This window comes from Oryza sativa, chromosome 1, assembly GCF_034140825.1.
Source record: "Oryza sativa Japonica Group chromosome 1, ASM3414082v1".
NCBI lineage: Eukaryota > Viridiplantae > Streptophyta > Magnoliopsida > Poales > Poaceae > Oryza > Oryza sativa.
Window position 1 is genome coordinate 21903043 of NC_089035.1, and position 13733 is coordinate 21916775.

At 45.1% G+C, this 13733-nt stretch overlaps 1 protein-coding gene and 1 long non-coding RNA gene across 16 annotated transcripts; both read right to left on the reverse strand.

The window, feature by feature from the left end:
• Positions 1 to 5243: 5243 nt before the first annotated feature.
• LOC9269541 (uncharacterized) lies at positions 5244 to 8117 on the reverse strand. 15 transcript variants are annotated; one of them, XR_010741098.1, is made up of 5 exons: positions 7165 to 8117; positions 7005 to 7056; positions 6687 to 6801; positions 6283 to 6469; positions 5244 to 6079 (listed from the first exon to the last, which is right to left on the reverse strand). It is a non-coding gene; the product is annotated as an uncharacterized lncRNA (long non-coding RNA). The 15 variants fall into 15 exon arrangements; XR_001543944.3 differs by having other exon boundaries at positions 5244 to 6469; XR_003243076.2 differs by having other exon boundaries at positions 5244 to 6469; positions 7005 to 7092.
• Positions 8118 to 9306: 1189 nt separating this feature from the next.
• LOC4324690 (ent-cassadiene C11-alpha-hydroxylase 1-like) lies at positions 9307 to 11193 on the reverse strand. Its single transcript, XM_015773010.3, has one exon. The coding sequence runs from the start codon at positions 11083 to 11085 to the stop codon at positions 9511 to 9513; it is 1575 nt and encodes a 524-aa protein (XP_015628496.1). The 5' UTR covers positions 11086 to 11193; the 3' UTR covers positions 9307 to 9510.
• Between the last annotated feature and the right edge of the window lie 2540 nt (positions 11194 to 13733).

The following is a 13733-nucleotide window of genomic DNA, read 5'->3' on the forward strand; positions in this document are numbered from 1 at the left end:
TACTTTCGTCCGAAAAAATGCGCACCGCTGGCGCGCATGCTCCGACTAGCCTTTCCCCATCCAGGCACATGGTTCGAGCTGGGAGGTGTGCATGGACACGAAGCGGGCCGTGAGGACGGCCTGCGGGTGCATGCGGGCGCAACAAGTAGGGTTGATCAATGCCGATCGTGGTTTGCGCGAGGTTGACGCCTTAGCAGGACGGACTTAGGGGTGGCAATTTTCTCTTTCTGGAGATCCAGCGAGGACCCGTCGTCCCTACGGGGTTAGGGATGAAGAAAATTCTTCCCCGCAAGAGAGTGGGTACGGGGCCCTCAAAATTGCAGGGGCGGAGATGGGGATGGTAGTTTACCGCAGATGACCCGCAAGTCCTCAGAGATATGAGTTACAAGTCAAAAGATATTACATTCAAAGACCTATTTAGCCCATTTAGTGAAGGACTATAAACAAAACCTTAAATTTTCCTAAATCCTTACCTACCGTCATTCTCTCCCCTCTAACTCCCACATCTGTCACCCTCCTAACACACTGCCCCCAGCCAACCTGCCTCTTCACACGACGTCCCTAGCTGTCACCGCCCTGAGCCGGAGCTGCCTCTTCGCAATTTTCCCCGGCCAGCGTCGCCTCTTCGCCGCCACACCTGGACAGCACCATCCCGTCGCAGTGTGTCACCCTCAGCCGCCGCCGCCTCCTCACGGTCCACCGCCCCCGGCCGACGTCGCCTCCTGGTAGCGTGCTACCCCTAGCTGACGTTGCCGTTTCGTCGTTGCCGCCGGCCGATGCCGCCTTATCGCTGCCCCCAACTATCACCTCGTTGCGACGCGCCACCTCTAGCTAGACGCCCCAAAGTTGCTGTCCATCTGGGTGGTGCAGGGCCCCACTCACCTACCGAATCCACTGCGAGAGCTGGGCGGGTGATGTTTTTCACCTGACTTATTGAGCGGGGCCGGGGATGGAGGGAGAATGCGGGGAGTGGGGACGTTTCTATCCAACCCGCTCCCACCCCAGTGCAGGCGGCGAGGACGGTGGGGACGAACGTGCCGCTCACAGTTGGATTATAAGAACCAGTTAGTGATTCTTTGCCTTGATGTTTTCCCTTCTTGCTCACTTTGCTGCCATTACTGGTGCCTTGACGGTGGTAACCTAGCTCTGTTTTAGATTGAACTGATTAGGCCACGTTATATGTTGATAGCCCATCTGTATTAGATTATGAGTCGTTTTAATTTTGACCAAAGTAAAACTACTTTATATTTAACTAAGTTTGTAAATAAATATAATAATATTTATAACACCAAATTAGTTTTATTACATCTATAATTAAATATATTTTTATAATATATTTGTCTTAGGATAAAAATGTAACTATTTTTTCTACGAACTTAATCAACTTAAAATAGTTTGACTTTGACCAAAGTCGAAAACAACTTATAAACTAAAACGAAATGGAGGAGTATGTCTTTATAGTTATAGTGTTTACTCTAAGTTTTGTACTACTAGTATAGCACTGTTGTTCAATAGCAGGGGATTTTGCTGTACTTGGCCTTATGCCTGGCTGCATCGTTCCTCGTGTTTCCCCTGTTTTGCTTGTCTTTTTTACCATTGCAGATGCATGAGGTGGATGAAAGCAAACAGAAAAAAAAATGATGGGTGAAAGTAAAAACATTGGTTAAAAGCTGATTCAAAACGAAATATCGATAATGAAAGATAGCTCAAAGCAAATATTTTTTAATACTGGACAGATAAGAAACATTCAGCCTTGTGCAAGCTCGTTTTATTTGCGGCCTGGAAACGCATGCACAAAATTTTGGAATTGGCCTGCTATGATGTCTATAAAGATTACAGTCATTTTTTTGGCCGGGAACACGGTGAAGTAAGTTTGTGCAGCGGTAAGGGCGACGACGAGAGCGGCGACCACGAGGGAGATGACCGACCACAGGCTGGCGAAGTAGTCGCGGTACAGCACCGCCAGAGTAGGGCCGAGCTATGCTGTTTCAAAATTTTCACTGAGTTTCTATCTAAATTTTGGTATTTTGCCATTGAAATTTTTCGTCCTCGTACAGCCCCGCGAAAGCCTGCTCCTTGTAGTTGATGGCGCCGCAGTCGCCGAGGCGGGCGAAGAACCGGGCCGCCTCCTCGTCGTCGGCCAGCAGGCTCTCCAGGATGCGGTGCCGGCGGAGCAGCGTGAAGTCGCGCGCCGTCACGATGAGGCTGCCCATCAGCGCCACGTAGCTGGTGAGGAGGCCCGGCACCTCGCCGCACCGCGTCTGCTCGATCGAACGCGATGAGGTTGACGAGGAGCGGCCGCTTCATGTCGTCGATCTCCATGGCCGGGATCTCCATCACTCCTCTCCGGCGGTCGAACGTCACGCCGAACCTGTACTCCGGCGCCGCCGCCTCGCCCAGAACGAAGGTGACCCCCGGCCTCGAGGAGCTCGGTGGCGCGCGGTATCGTCCGCGGACACGGCGGTGCGGTCCGCTTGGTCATGATTAAAACACTCGCTGAACTTGGCAAGCGCTACATTCTGCTTGACGAAGGTCACACCGGCCTCGTCCAACACGGTGGCCGATGGTATTAATTATTTGCATATTCATCGCCTGCCGAAAATGCTATACACACAACCCCGCCGTCCGACTCTTTGTACGACCACGGCTTATGCGACGTCCGTGTTGTTACCGGCGTATGTGACGTGATCTCTTTGGGCTCCGATGTGATTTTCCAACTTGTTGGGCCTTTCCAAAAGCCCAAGTAGCAGCTTATGTTGCTTGGAAAGAGGGGTCAGACGTTGGTTATATGTGTCTTGCGATTTCAATCGACGAACTAGACAGATCAACACGTTTGCATGTTTATTTTTATTTGACGAATAGACACTATGCTTGTGGTTTTGGATTTCACTGTATTTATATTTTGTTTCATGCATCTTGTTAGGCCATGAAAATTCAACTTGAAACCATAGTGCCTTGCACTTGCAGCGGTGAAAACAACATGAGAAAAATGTTGAGATCAAGTTAGCAGACATTGGATTACGATAGACCTCAACTCCGGCAGAAGTGTCATGTTCACGTTGTCTTCAATAGTTTGGGCTTGCAAGTTGCATCCAACAGTCACTTATATATGGGCTTGCACCCTGTTCGATAGGCTAAGTTTCTAATTTAAATAGCTGCATATATTCGGTCGGATATGGAGGCCGGGTAAAAAATACCCTTCTCTAAAGTTAAAGGGCATTGTAGACTAATGGTTGCAATGACCTGAGTAGCATCCCAAGGTCCTGAGTTCAAATCTTCATAGGAGGGAATTTCAGATTGGGTTATTTGAGGGCTAAGTTTCCTATTCGATAGGCTAAGTTTCTAATTTAAATGGCTGCATATTTCCGGTATACCCTTCTCTAAAAAAAATAAAAAAAATATGGGCTTGCATATATATGATGTGGTGGCAGGCGCGTATGGTGTAGGACCGATCCATAAAATCTGACTCACGCTGTCGCGTAGTTTTGTGGTTGCCGTCCCAATCGTACGTTGGTCGGATGATTTGCGTCGGACATATAGCATGGTTCTTTTAAACGGAGGGAGTATTATATTGCAAACGCTCTGTCCAAATTACTCGTGTGTGATCAACCCCCAAATCAAAGCCGCTGTGTCTCGTCGTCGTTGATATTCTTGCGCTGACTTGAAAACGTCAATTGAAAGTACACCTTTAATTTTCTCGGGAGCCCATTTTTTTAGAGCTCAACATTGACCAGTACGTAGTGTTTCTGTTAAAAGGCGGGTACTACTGCACGTGCAAATACTAGCTTTTTGGCCGTTTTTTTTTTTCACAACATTGCTGATCATCCATCGGTCGTATGTACGTAGGCCAACCTACTTTTCCATGTATGGATCTCTTCATATATACACAAACACTCGTGAAAATTGTTAGAAATAAACCCTACCACACTGTTGGTGTCTTGTATTTATAGTTTTATACAGGTATTGACGGTGAGAATTTAGTAATTAACAGCCGTCAATACGGACAAGGAAAATTTATGTCGGGTGTGCCCACATAAAACACATTAATAATATTCCTGGACAGATTTTCAGCCATACTCCTGGATTTTTCAAGCTTTTAATAATTAATAATCAATTAATCATACTTGTCTAAACACATTTGGTGTTTGAAAAGATGAAAATAAAGTTGATGTGCATATAACGAGAAAACGATTAGTATATGATTAATTAAGTTTTAATTATTATAAACTTGACAAAGGAATATATTTGATATTTTAAAACAACTTTTGTATAGAAAATTTTCGCACGGAACATACTGTCTAGTAGTCTGAAAAGCGTGTTAACAAAAATCGAGGTAAAATCTGAATCCTAAATAGATCTTGATCTGTTCTAGGCCCTTTTTTCAGATTAAGATTCGGATTTTAATAGTCTTCTGCTCAAGTTTGTATTTGATAGTCAATGTTTCCAACTTCAACTTATTCGTTTTCCGTATTCATGTTTTTGAAATTGCTAAACGGTGTGTTTTTTTAAAAAAATATATAGAAAAATTGTTTTAGAAAACCATATTAATTAATTTTTAAATATTTTAGCTTATACTTAATCGATCATACGGTAATTCGTCGTTTTGTTTTTCATGCTGAGGATTAATTCTCAACCACAATCATAAAAAACAGCTTTTATGGGACAAATCAGGCTAAAAAAGACGCTCTTTTTAAACGGAGGGAGAGAGTAGTACTATTGCAAAAGCTCTGCCCAAATTATTGGGAACGTCGTTTTTGCTAGCAGCAACGAATACAGGCCGTGTTTAGTTCCATTTCAAAAAAAATTAAGTATACGGATACATATTTGAAGTATAGTAAGGTGCCCGTGCGTTGCAACGGGAAATGCTATATATCAATTTCAAATTATATTAAGTGAAAAGATATTAAATAATTATTGAGTGAAAATTTGTTGAACACTGAAAAAAATCTGGCAATCCAAAAAAACTACAAATCATGATTCAGTCGACGATGTTTTATCAACTCCATGTTATGCTTGATGTCTTCAGCGTCTTTTTCCCCGTCTCACGCCAGTACCCAAAGAACGAAAGTCTGAACCGATTTCAGGACACATCCAATCAATTCGTTCGAATACATAATTCATGGCTTTTCAACGTTAATTAAAGCATCACATTCATATATCAGTACATGACATGGCAAACCACAAAGCCAAGGTTGCCATAATCTATGCTACGATCAAATTACAAAAATCTTTGCATTTGCGAATAAATGCCCAAGAGAGAATAGATTAAATCGAATGCACTATTTCATACACGTTTGGTATTCACTTCCAAATATGAGAGTATGCACTAAACCTTAGGAGATATATGATTGCGTCCATATTCTAATACAGAAGTATATGATACTTGCTTCAGATAAAATCTGACAAGGAGAACAAAAGTTCAAACTCGTCATAAAAAAATGTGTGCGTGTTGAGAAGTAAAATTATAAAGGTACCATTTTGCCATCGTTCGGAAGGAGCTGACTCTGTTATTGAATATCTGATCCTTTTTTTCATAAACTCACTAATACATATGAGCTAGCTTTGATTGATCATCATCAGCTAGAAGTGAAATTGTAAGTCAATAGTGAAGATAAATGATGGTTTTGAGAGAGAGAGAGAGGTGGGGTGGGGAAGGGGGATGAACTCACCAAAATATCCCAACTGCATACAACCATCAAGGGTCACGCATTCATGTGTGATAGAGAGCTAGCTGAAGGGCTGGGACAGGCAACAGAATCAAGGCAGCAAGTGCCAAAATAATGGGACATGATCATATTCAACGACAAGAAATATATAGTATTTTCCAAGAATTGCCCATCCTCTGCTAGAAAAATTCCCATGTTGAGCTATTTTGATCTGAATCCAAAGAAACTATTAATCAAAAATGAAGGTGCAGATTTGCAGTTCACTGGGTACAAAAGTTAGATGCACCTCTTTAACATTTAGCAGATTGCTCTCAGCATATGACAACAGCTTCCCAGTCAATTGAGCTATTGTCCTTTAGACCCTCAAACAGCTCCTCCTTTTGTGTATATATGCCTTCATTATATATATATGTCTGAAAAAAACCAAACAAAAGGGAGAAATTTATGAACATCCCTGCTAGTTGGTTATTTTACAAGGCATTAAAAAAAATAAGAAAAAAATGATCTACTCCATAGTAATGACACCCTGAAACAAAACAGATAAAAACAAGAACACCAATAGCCGAGCACATGGGAAATCATAATAATTAAATTGACAACACAAAAAAGAAACTACCAAGACCACAGGCAGCAAGCATGACTTGGAGTGAAGAAAGCTGCTAACAACATAGGGCAGGCTCCCATCTGCCACCAGCCGGCTCAGATTGCACCAGCAGCAAGCATGTTGGAGTTTGCAGCAACAATCATGAAGCAGGATAGGCTTAGTTGGTGATCTTGGGGTTGGTGTGGTTGTTCATCTTGAGCTGAACAATACAACATAAAATGTTAGTCCTACTGCTAGGTATGAAAACTCAGCTCAAATTTTTAAGCAGGTATCAGATCTATCACAGCTGAGGGTTATTAATAGTAGAAAATGTAAGCAGTGTCAACTGTAGAGCAGATTTACAACATATTAATTCTTGGGCTAGCTTTAACATATGTTATGCAGATTTACAGAGATGTAGTTCACTAATTAATAACCTGCAAATTTTTGTATTTGTGCAATGGCCATCTATGAGAATTTCAGGATCGATATATCACGAACATTGCTTACATAATCTTCACTGCATCATTCCATTTTTTATTTTCATCCACTCTGAAACAATCAAGAACCAGATTAGTTTTGAGACTGCGAGATCCAAATTAGTTTGCTCCAACAGATCAATTGAATCTTTTTGCTTGGTAGCAACACTCTCAACTTCCCAGCACTTCATAGCATAAATAACAACAGAGAGAATCCTGCAATCATTAGTATAAATAACAACATAGGGGACATGACAATATGACATTCTCACTTACAGAGAAATCAATTTCTGGTAATACATTGGCTAAGCAGCATTTCGTTGAACACCTTATGGGCAAAAAAGAGCATTAGTGATCCTGCAATCTGTAATAACCCTCGGCACTCACAATGATGATTCTTGACAAATGAATGGATTGCAACGTAAAGAGAACGAACCAATTATCCACAGGGCGCGTAGAGTGCTGAAGGTCGGCGCATGCGTCCCTTCTCCGGCAGAAGCTAAGGAGGGATCGTGCTCGGATGGTATCCGGGGGCATGGAGCGCTGGAGGCGGGCACAGGTGTCACCTCTCCCATGGAGCGGGCGAGGCGGCTGGGAAGCAGATTGGCGAACCCCGCCCTTGGCGCCGACTTGGGCGAGGGGCGAGTGAGGGATCGGCGGCGGCATTGATCTGGGCAAGGACGAACAACCCCGCCGCACCTCGCACCGCATTCTCTCCCTCAGTGCCTGGTAGTGTCGCCGCGCGCAGCCGTCGTTGGAGTGAGGTCTTCAACATCTCCCCTCTGTCGACTGTTGTGGCGTCGATGCAGGGTCAGCGTTCGGTCCCCAATCGGCGGGGTGTCGGGCGGCGATGAGCGTGTGACCTTGAGAGGCGGAGGCGTGCGATGGCGATCTGCGGAGGTGGCGGCAGTCGAGGGCGGCGCGGGTCGTCGCGACGGCGGCGAGGAAGCGGCTCCTCGGCGGTGTTGACGCGGCGTGACCTCCTGCTCCCGCATCGGCGGTAGAGGGCAGCGCGGGACGCGGGACTCGGGGCGCGGCGACGGCAGCGAGGAGACGGCGCGGGTCGCAGCGTCGGCGGTCGAGGGCGGCGCGGGACGCGGGGCGCGGGGCACGGGGCTGCTGAGGAGGCGATGCGGTGGCGAGGTGTGAAGGTGAGGAGGCGAGGAGGCGACGCAGGGAGGAGGGCGAAGGTGGATGATCGATCCGATGCGAGGTGGAGGCGCGTTGGAGAGGGCGGCGGCGATCGCGGAGGAGGCCGGCGGGCGTGGCTGGTGAGGAGGCGATGCGGCGGCGGGGCGAGCGTCGCCCAGGGAGGAGGGCGAAGGACGCGGCGTGGGAGGAGGAGGAGTGGGCGTGGGGAGGAGATCGATTCAAGAGAGGAGCGAGCGCGTGATGGGGAGAAGATTGACGCCGTTGGATATGGCAATCGGATGGTTGAGATTACGTGTGTCTGTCAGATGCGTCTGCTATGTCAGGAATCAAGACCACCACTACGAATTTTTTAAGTAGTAGAGATTAAACGTAGACTAATAAGAAAACAAATTACAGATTCCGCCAGTAAACTGCGAGACGAATTTATTAAGCCTAATTAATTCGTCATTAGCAAATATTTGCTGTAGCACCACATTGTCAAATCATGGCGTAATTAGGCTCAAAAGATTCGTCTCGCAATTTACATGCAAACTGTGCAATTGATTTTTTTCCGTCCATATTTAACGCTCCATACATGTGTGATGTGTCCAAATATTTAATGTGACGGAAAAGTTGAAAGTTTGAAGGAACTAAACAATTATTTTTTTCGAGAAAGCAAGGCTGCAATTACTCGTGTGTGAACCCCGCAAATCAAAGCCGCACTGTCGTCGTCGTCGATGTTCTTGCGCTGACTTGAAAACGTCAATTGAAACTTTTCTCGGGAGCCCATTTTTTTTTAGAGAGCTCGCATCGATATCGACCAGTAGTTTTTCTGTTAAAAGGCGGGTACTGCACGTGCAAATAGCTTTTTGGCCGTTTTTCTCTTCACAGCATTGCTGATCCATCCATCGGTCGTACGTACGTACGTATGCCAACCTACTTTTCCATGTATGGATCTCTTCATGGCGTCAAACCGGGCTAGATTTTCAGCCATACTCCTCGATTTGTTGACAAAGTACGTGGACGCGTGCAAGCGACGGCTGGGTACGGCGGTCAGAGACGTATGGGACGAGATAGAGGGTCTCTCATGCTCAACAATCAACATATATACTATATGGTCCGTATGTATATTCCCAACGTATTATATATTGGGCTTTGCTCGGTGATTGCATGTCAGAGTCTGAGAATTGAGATTGGCGTACGTGTGACAGTTTTCCATTTTGCTCGAAAAAGGAAAAAAAGAAAAACTCCGCACTGTTGCAAAAAGATTAACTGACCGGCTATATGATGTTTACAAGTTGGAGTATCAGAGGAAAAGACAACCAAAATGTCTTTCGAATGAATAATCAACAGGTAATTTTATAAGATTTGAAACTATAAATCTATCGTAGGATCAACAGATAGGCCCTCGAAAAAATAATCATATCATAGATGCATGCTAGACGTATATTATGGCCTATGGGGCTGTGGTGACTATATGAATAATGGAATAACAAATATCTAGGACTGTGAGAGTCCTGATTTAAGTAGCTTATTACACGAAACCAACTAGGAATAATACTGTAGCTACTATACGTGGCACACGCACAAACTATATAATCCAATACACATAACAGATCGAGCAACACAACTAGCTCAACTAGCCCTAGTCTCAGTTGATCACCTTGACAGGCACGGCCTTGAGAGGGACGGCGAGCACGTTGACGGACATGAACTTCTCGCTGACGTCCAGCTCCTCCGGCGACACGCCGTCGGGGAGCCGCCACTCGAACTCGCGCAGCATCAGCGCCAGTATGTAGGGCATGACGCGCTCCGCCAGCGGAATCCCGGGGCACAGCCTCCGCCCGGACCCGAACGGGATGAAGTCGGCCTCCTTCCCGCGGAAGTCCACCGGCGCCTTCCCCTCCCTCGCCAGGAACCTCTCCGGCGCGAACTCCTCGGGCCTCTCCCACGCCGCCGGGTCGCGCATGATGGCGCGCGTGTTGAACAGCACGGTGGCGCCCCGGGGCACCGCGTACCCGCCCACCACCACGCCGTCCTCCGCCGCGAAGTGGTGCAGCAGGGGCCCCACCGAGTGCAGCCGCATCGACTCCTTGAGCACCGCCTGCAGGTAGGGGAGCCTCCCCGCGTCGTGCTCCTCGATGGCGGATTGGTCCTTGCCGCCGAGGACGTCGTCGAGCTCCGCGCGGAGCTTGGCCATCACGGGCGGGTTGCGGAGCAGGTCGGCCATCACCCACTCCAGGGTGAAGGCCACCGTGTCGCCGCCGGCCACGAACGCCTCGAACAGCATCGCCGTCACGTCGTCCCGCTCCATCTTGCCGGTGACCATGAGCTCGAGGAGCGCGTCGAGGAAGTCGCCGCCGTCGTACTGGTGCTTGCTCTTGCTGCTGTTCGAGCTGGCTCCGCCTTCTCCTCCTCGTTCGCCGCGATCCACCAGGCGGCGCTCGACGATGTCGTCCAGGATGGAGAAGATCCGATCGAAGCGCCGCTTGGTCGAGCGGCGCAGGCCCTGGAGGTCGAGGCGGCGGAGGAACGGGAAGTAGTCGGAGACGTTGGGCTGCGCGAACACCGTCATGATCTCGTCGACGTGCTCCCGGAGCTCGCGCGCGGTCTCGGAGCCCATGCCGGCGATGTCCATGGAGAAGAAGGAGCTGGACACGAGGTTGAGCACGCCGGTGTGGATGGCCTGGCGGATGACGAGCTCCTCGCCGGCGTGGTCGCGGAAGTAGGCGATGATGTCGCGCACCTTCCGCTCGCGGACGGGGCGCACCGCGGCGAGGCCGCGCGGGGTGAAGATGTGCGTGCCCTGGATGCCGCGCAGCGCCTTCCACCGCTCGTCGGAGCTCGGGAGGAACACCGCGGACCGCTCGTGGAAGCCGTTGGCGCGGAACGTGTCCGGGATGGCGCGCGCCGCGAGGTGGCGGTCGTACCGCGTGAACGCCTCCCTCGCGGCGTCCCTGGAGGAGATGATCACGGCGTCGTTGAGGCCCAGCTTGATCATCATGACCGGCCCGTAGACGCGCGCGAGGGCGGCGAGCTTGTCGTGGATGACGCCGCCGCGGAGGTCGAGCAGGTTGCCGATGAGCGGGAGAGGCGTTGGCCCCGGCGGCAAGGGTGGTTTGCCGCCGGCGCCGGCACCGGAGCGTCGTCGGATGGTGAGGTAGAGGAAGACGAGAGAGGCGGAGAAAACCGCCCATAGCAACCATAGCTCGCTGCTCTTCTCCATCGGTGAAGCTAATTAATTAAGCGCTCTAATGTGCACCGTGCACGGTGTACGTACGTACGTACACTTGGATTTGTTGTTTGTTGAGTGATTGCCAGGTGCTTGGTGATGTTTTCTGCTGTGTCCGTGATCAGCTCGTGTATTTATAGAGTGGTAGAGGCGTGGAACCAACACTAGTTTTTATTATTTCTTCCGACCATTTCCTGGCAAAATTCAAACTGCATACGATTTTTCTTTTCAAAAACTTGAAGTCAGCCTTTTCCACCTGTCAATCCGCCGAGGACAACTTAATTATACCGGAACTGCTAAAATTGTGTCGACGCATTTTCTTCTGGATTGCAGTCAGATTTCTAGGGTGTTAAGTTCCAACAAAAAAAAAAGATTTCTAGGGTGTTTGATCTGCTTGAGATTAGTGCTAGCTTGTTTTGCCCGTGCAGATGTGACTCGACTATGCGTTTTGCCCAATGTGATTATGGTTTAGATCTAGAGATGAGAAAAATTACAATGTAAAATTTAAAATTTACATGTAAGATTTGAAAATTACAATGTAAATATATCAAAGTTACATAAGTAAGTACTGTGTAATTACAATGTATAAGTGAATATAATTATAGTGTAAAAATAATTTAACTATTTGTTAATAAAAAATATAACCCCCATAAATATAGCTACTCCCTTCTCATATAGAACTCTTAAAAGTCTTTCGACAGTTTTCTCCCCCTCCCCCTCTAACCCCCACACCCAAACTTATAAATTCGTGACTGTCCCATATCCTCAAGATTCGTGTAGGCACAAGTCAGAGAAAAAAAATCGCATGCATGTAAAAAGGCTGAGTACTCGAACTCGTAACCTATGCAGTGGCAGTGTGTGGGCTGCTAGTCACCATGCCAAACATTTTTATTTTAAGTAAATTTCACAAAACTACATATATTTTAGTTAAATTATTAGAAAATTATAGATTTAACATGATGTATCACAAAAATATAGATTTAACACTAATTTTATCATAGAACTATATATTTAAGATAAAATATCACAAAACTACAGATTTAGAAACAAAGTTATCACAAAACTAAAGGTTTAATATCAATTTAATCACAAAACTTGGACATTTATAACTAAAAAAACATTATTGCTCTCTATTATGAATATGAACATGCTCATATTTGTTATATTGTTGGATGGAGGGAGTATTTTTATAGGCTCTCTATTAGTACTATATATTACATATATCGATAACATTATGCATGGCTTATGAGTTCTAATAAAAGAAATATCATACTACCCGTAGTTGAGATGATAACTAGTATAGATAAAAATGATTTGCTGAATAAGAGCAAAATAAAAGATACAAATTAATTCCACTTATAAGTAGGAGTAGAATTAACTTAAGACCATCGTAAAATTTGTCCCTTCTTGTTATTATTACCCATTTTGGGGCTCAATAAATCTTAGCGCGTGATTTGTCATCTGATGGCAATTAATATGTGTGCATGTGTGAGAGCCATGAGGAAGGTCAATGGTATAGCTAAGGGCATGTTTAGTTGGGGATAAAAAAATTTTTGGGTGTCATATCGGACATTTGACCGGATGTCGGAAGGGGTTTTCGGACACGAATAAGAAAACTAACTTTATAAATCGCCTGGAAACCACGAGACGAATCTTTTAAGCCTAATTAATCCATCATTAGAACATGTGGGTTACTATAGCACTTATAGCTAATCATGGACTAATTAGGCTCAAAAGATTCGTCTCGCGATTTATAGTCGGACTGTGCAATTAGTTTTTCTTTTTGTCCATATTTAATACTCCATGCATATGTTTAAACATTCGAGGTGATGTTTTTAGGAAAAAAAATTTGTGAACTAAACAGGCCCTAACTACTAGGACTCACTAAATACTGACATATCACTTGTCTTTTTTCTTTTTAATATTCACATCAAATCTCAAGTGAAAACTAGTGAAAACGTCAAATAAGTGTAAACCCATAAAAAATATACATATAAGCTCTCTAAATTCAGTAAAAAAAATTCTAGAGATAAGTATAGGCATAAGATATATTCGCACTAGATGTTAAGTCTAAACTCAAACTTCAATTGACAGAGAAGTGAATAGTTATGGTTACTATTCACCCGAAATACTTTTTTAACTCCCAAATAATTAAAATTGAGTTTGAACTTCAAATTTGGTGAGAATTATTTCATACATATAAATGTTTTCGTGAATTTACAAAACATATAGTCCCGGTTTTTATGGGTTCTCACGATGGTTTTCAATGGATATGTCCCCATCATTTATGTATCACTAATCTAATAGTTCTGACATGCAATAGTTAGTTAGTTATAGATATATACTAATCCATTAATACTACCTCTCTCTCATATAATTTATTAAAATTAATGTTGTAGTTGACTTATAAATGTATAGTCCGTTTTTTCTTCTCTTATATTTTCTTGCTCCATCTAAACATAAATCTAATACGGTGACTTCTATAGATCGCTTATACTCCCTCCGGATTGATAATACTTGTCGTTTTAGATAAAGTTGAGCTCAAACTTTTGAATCTTTCATTATGAATCATTTTTAAAACATTTGTCTTTTAAATATAGTGACTACATGCATGTATTGATTAGTTTTAAAAAGTATTTTAA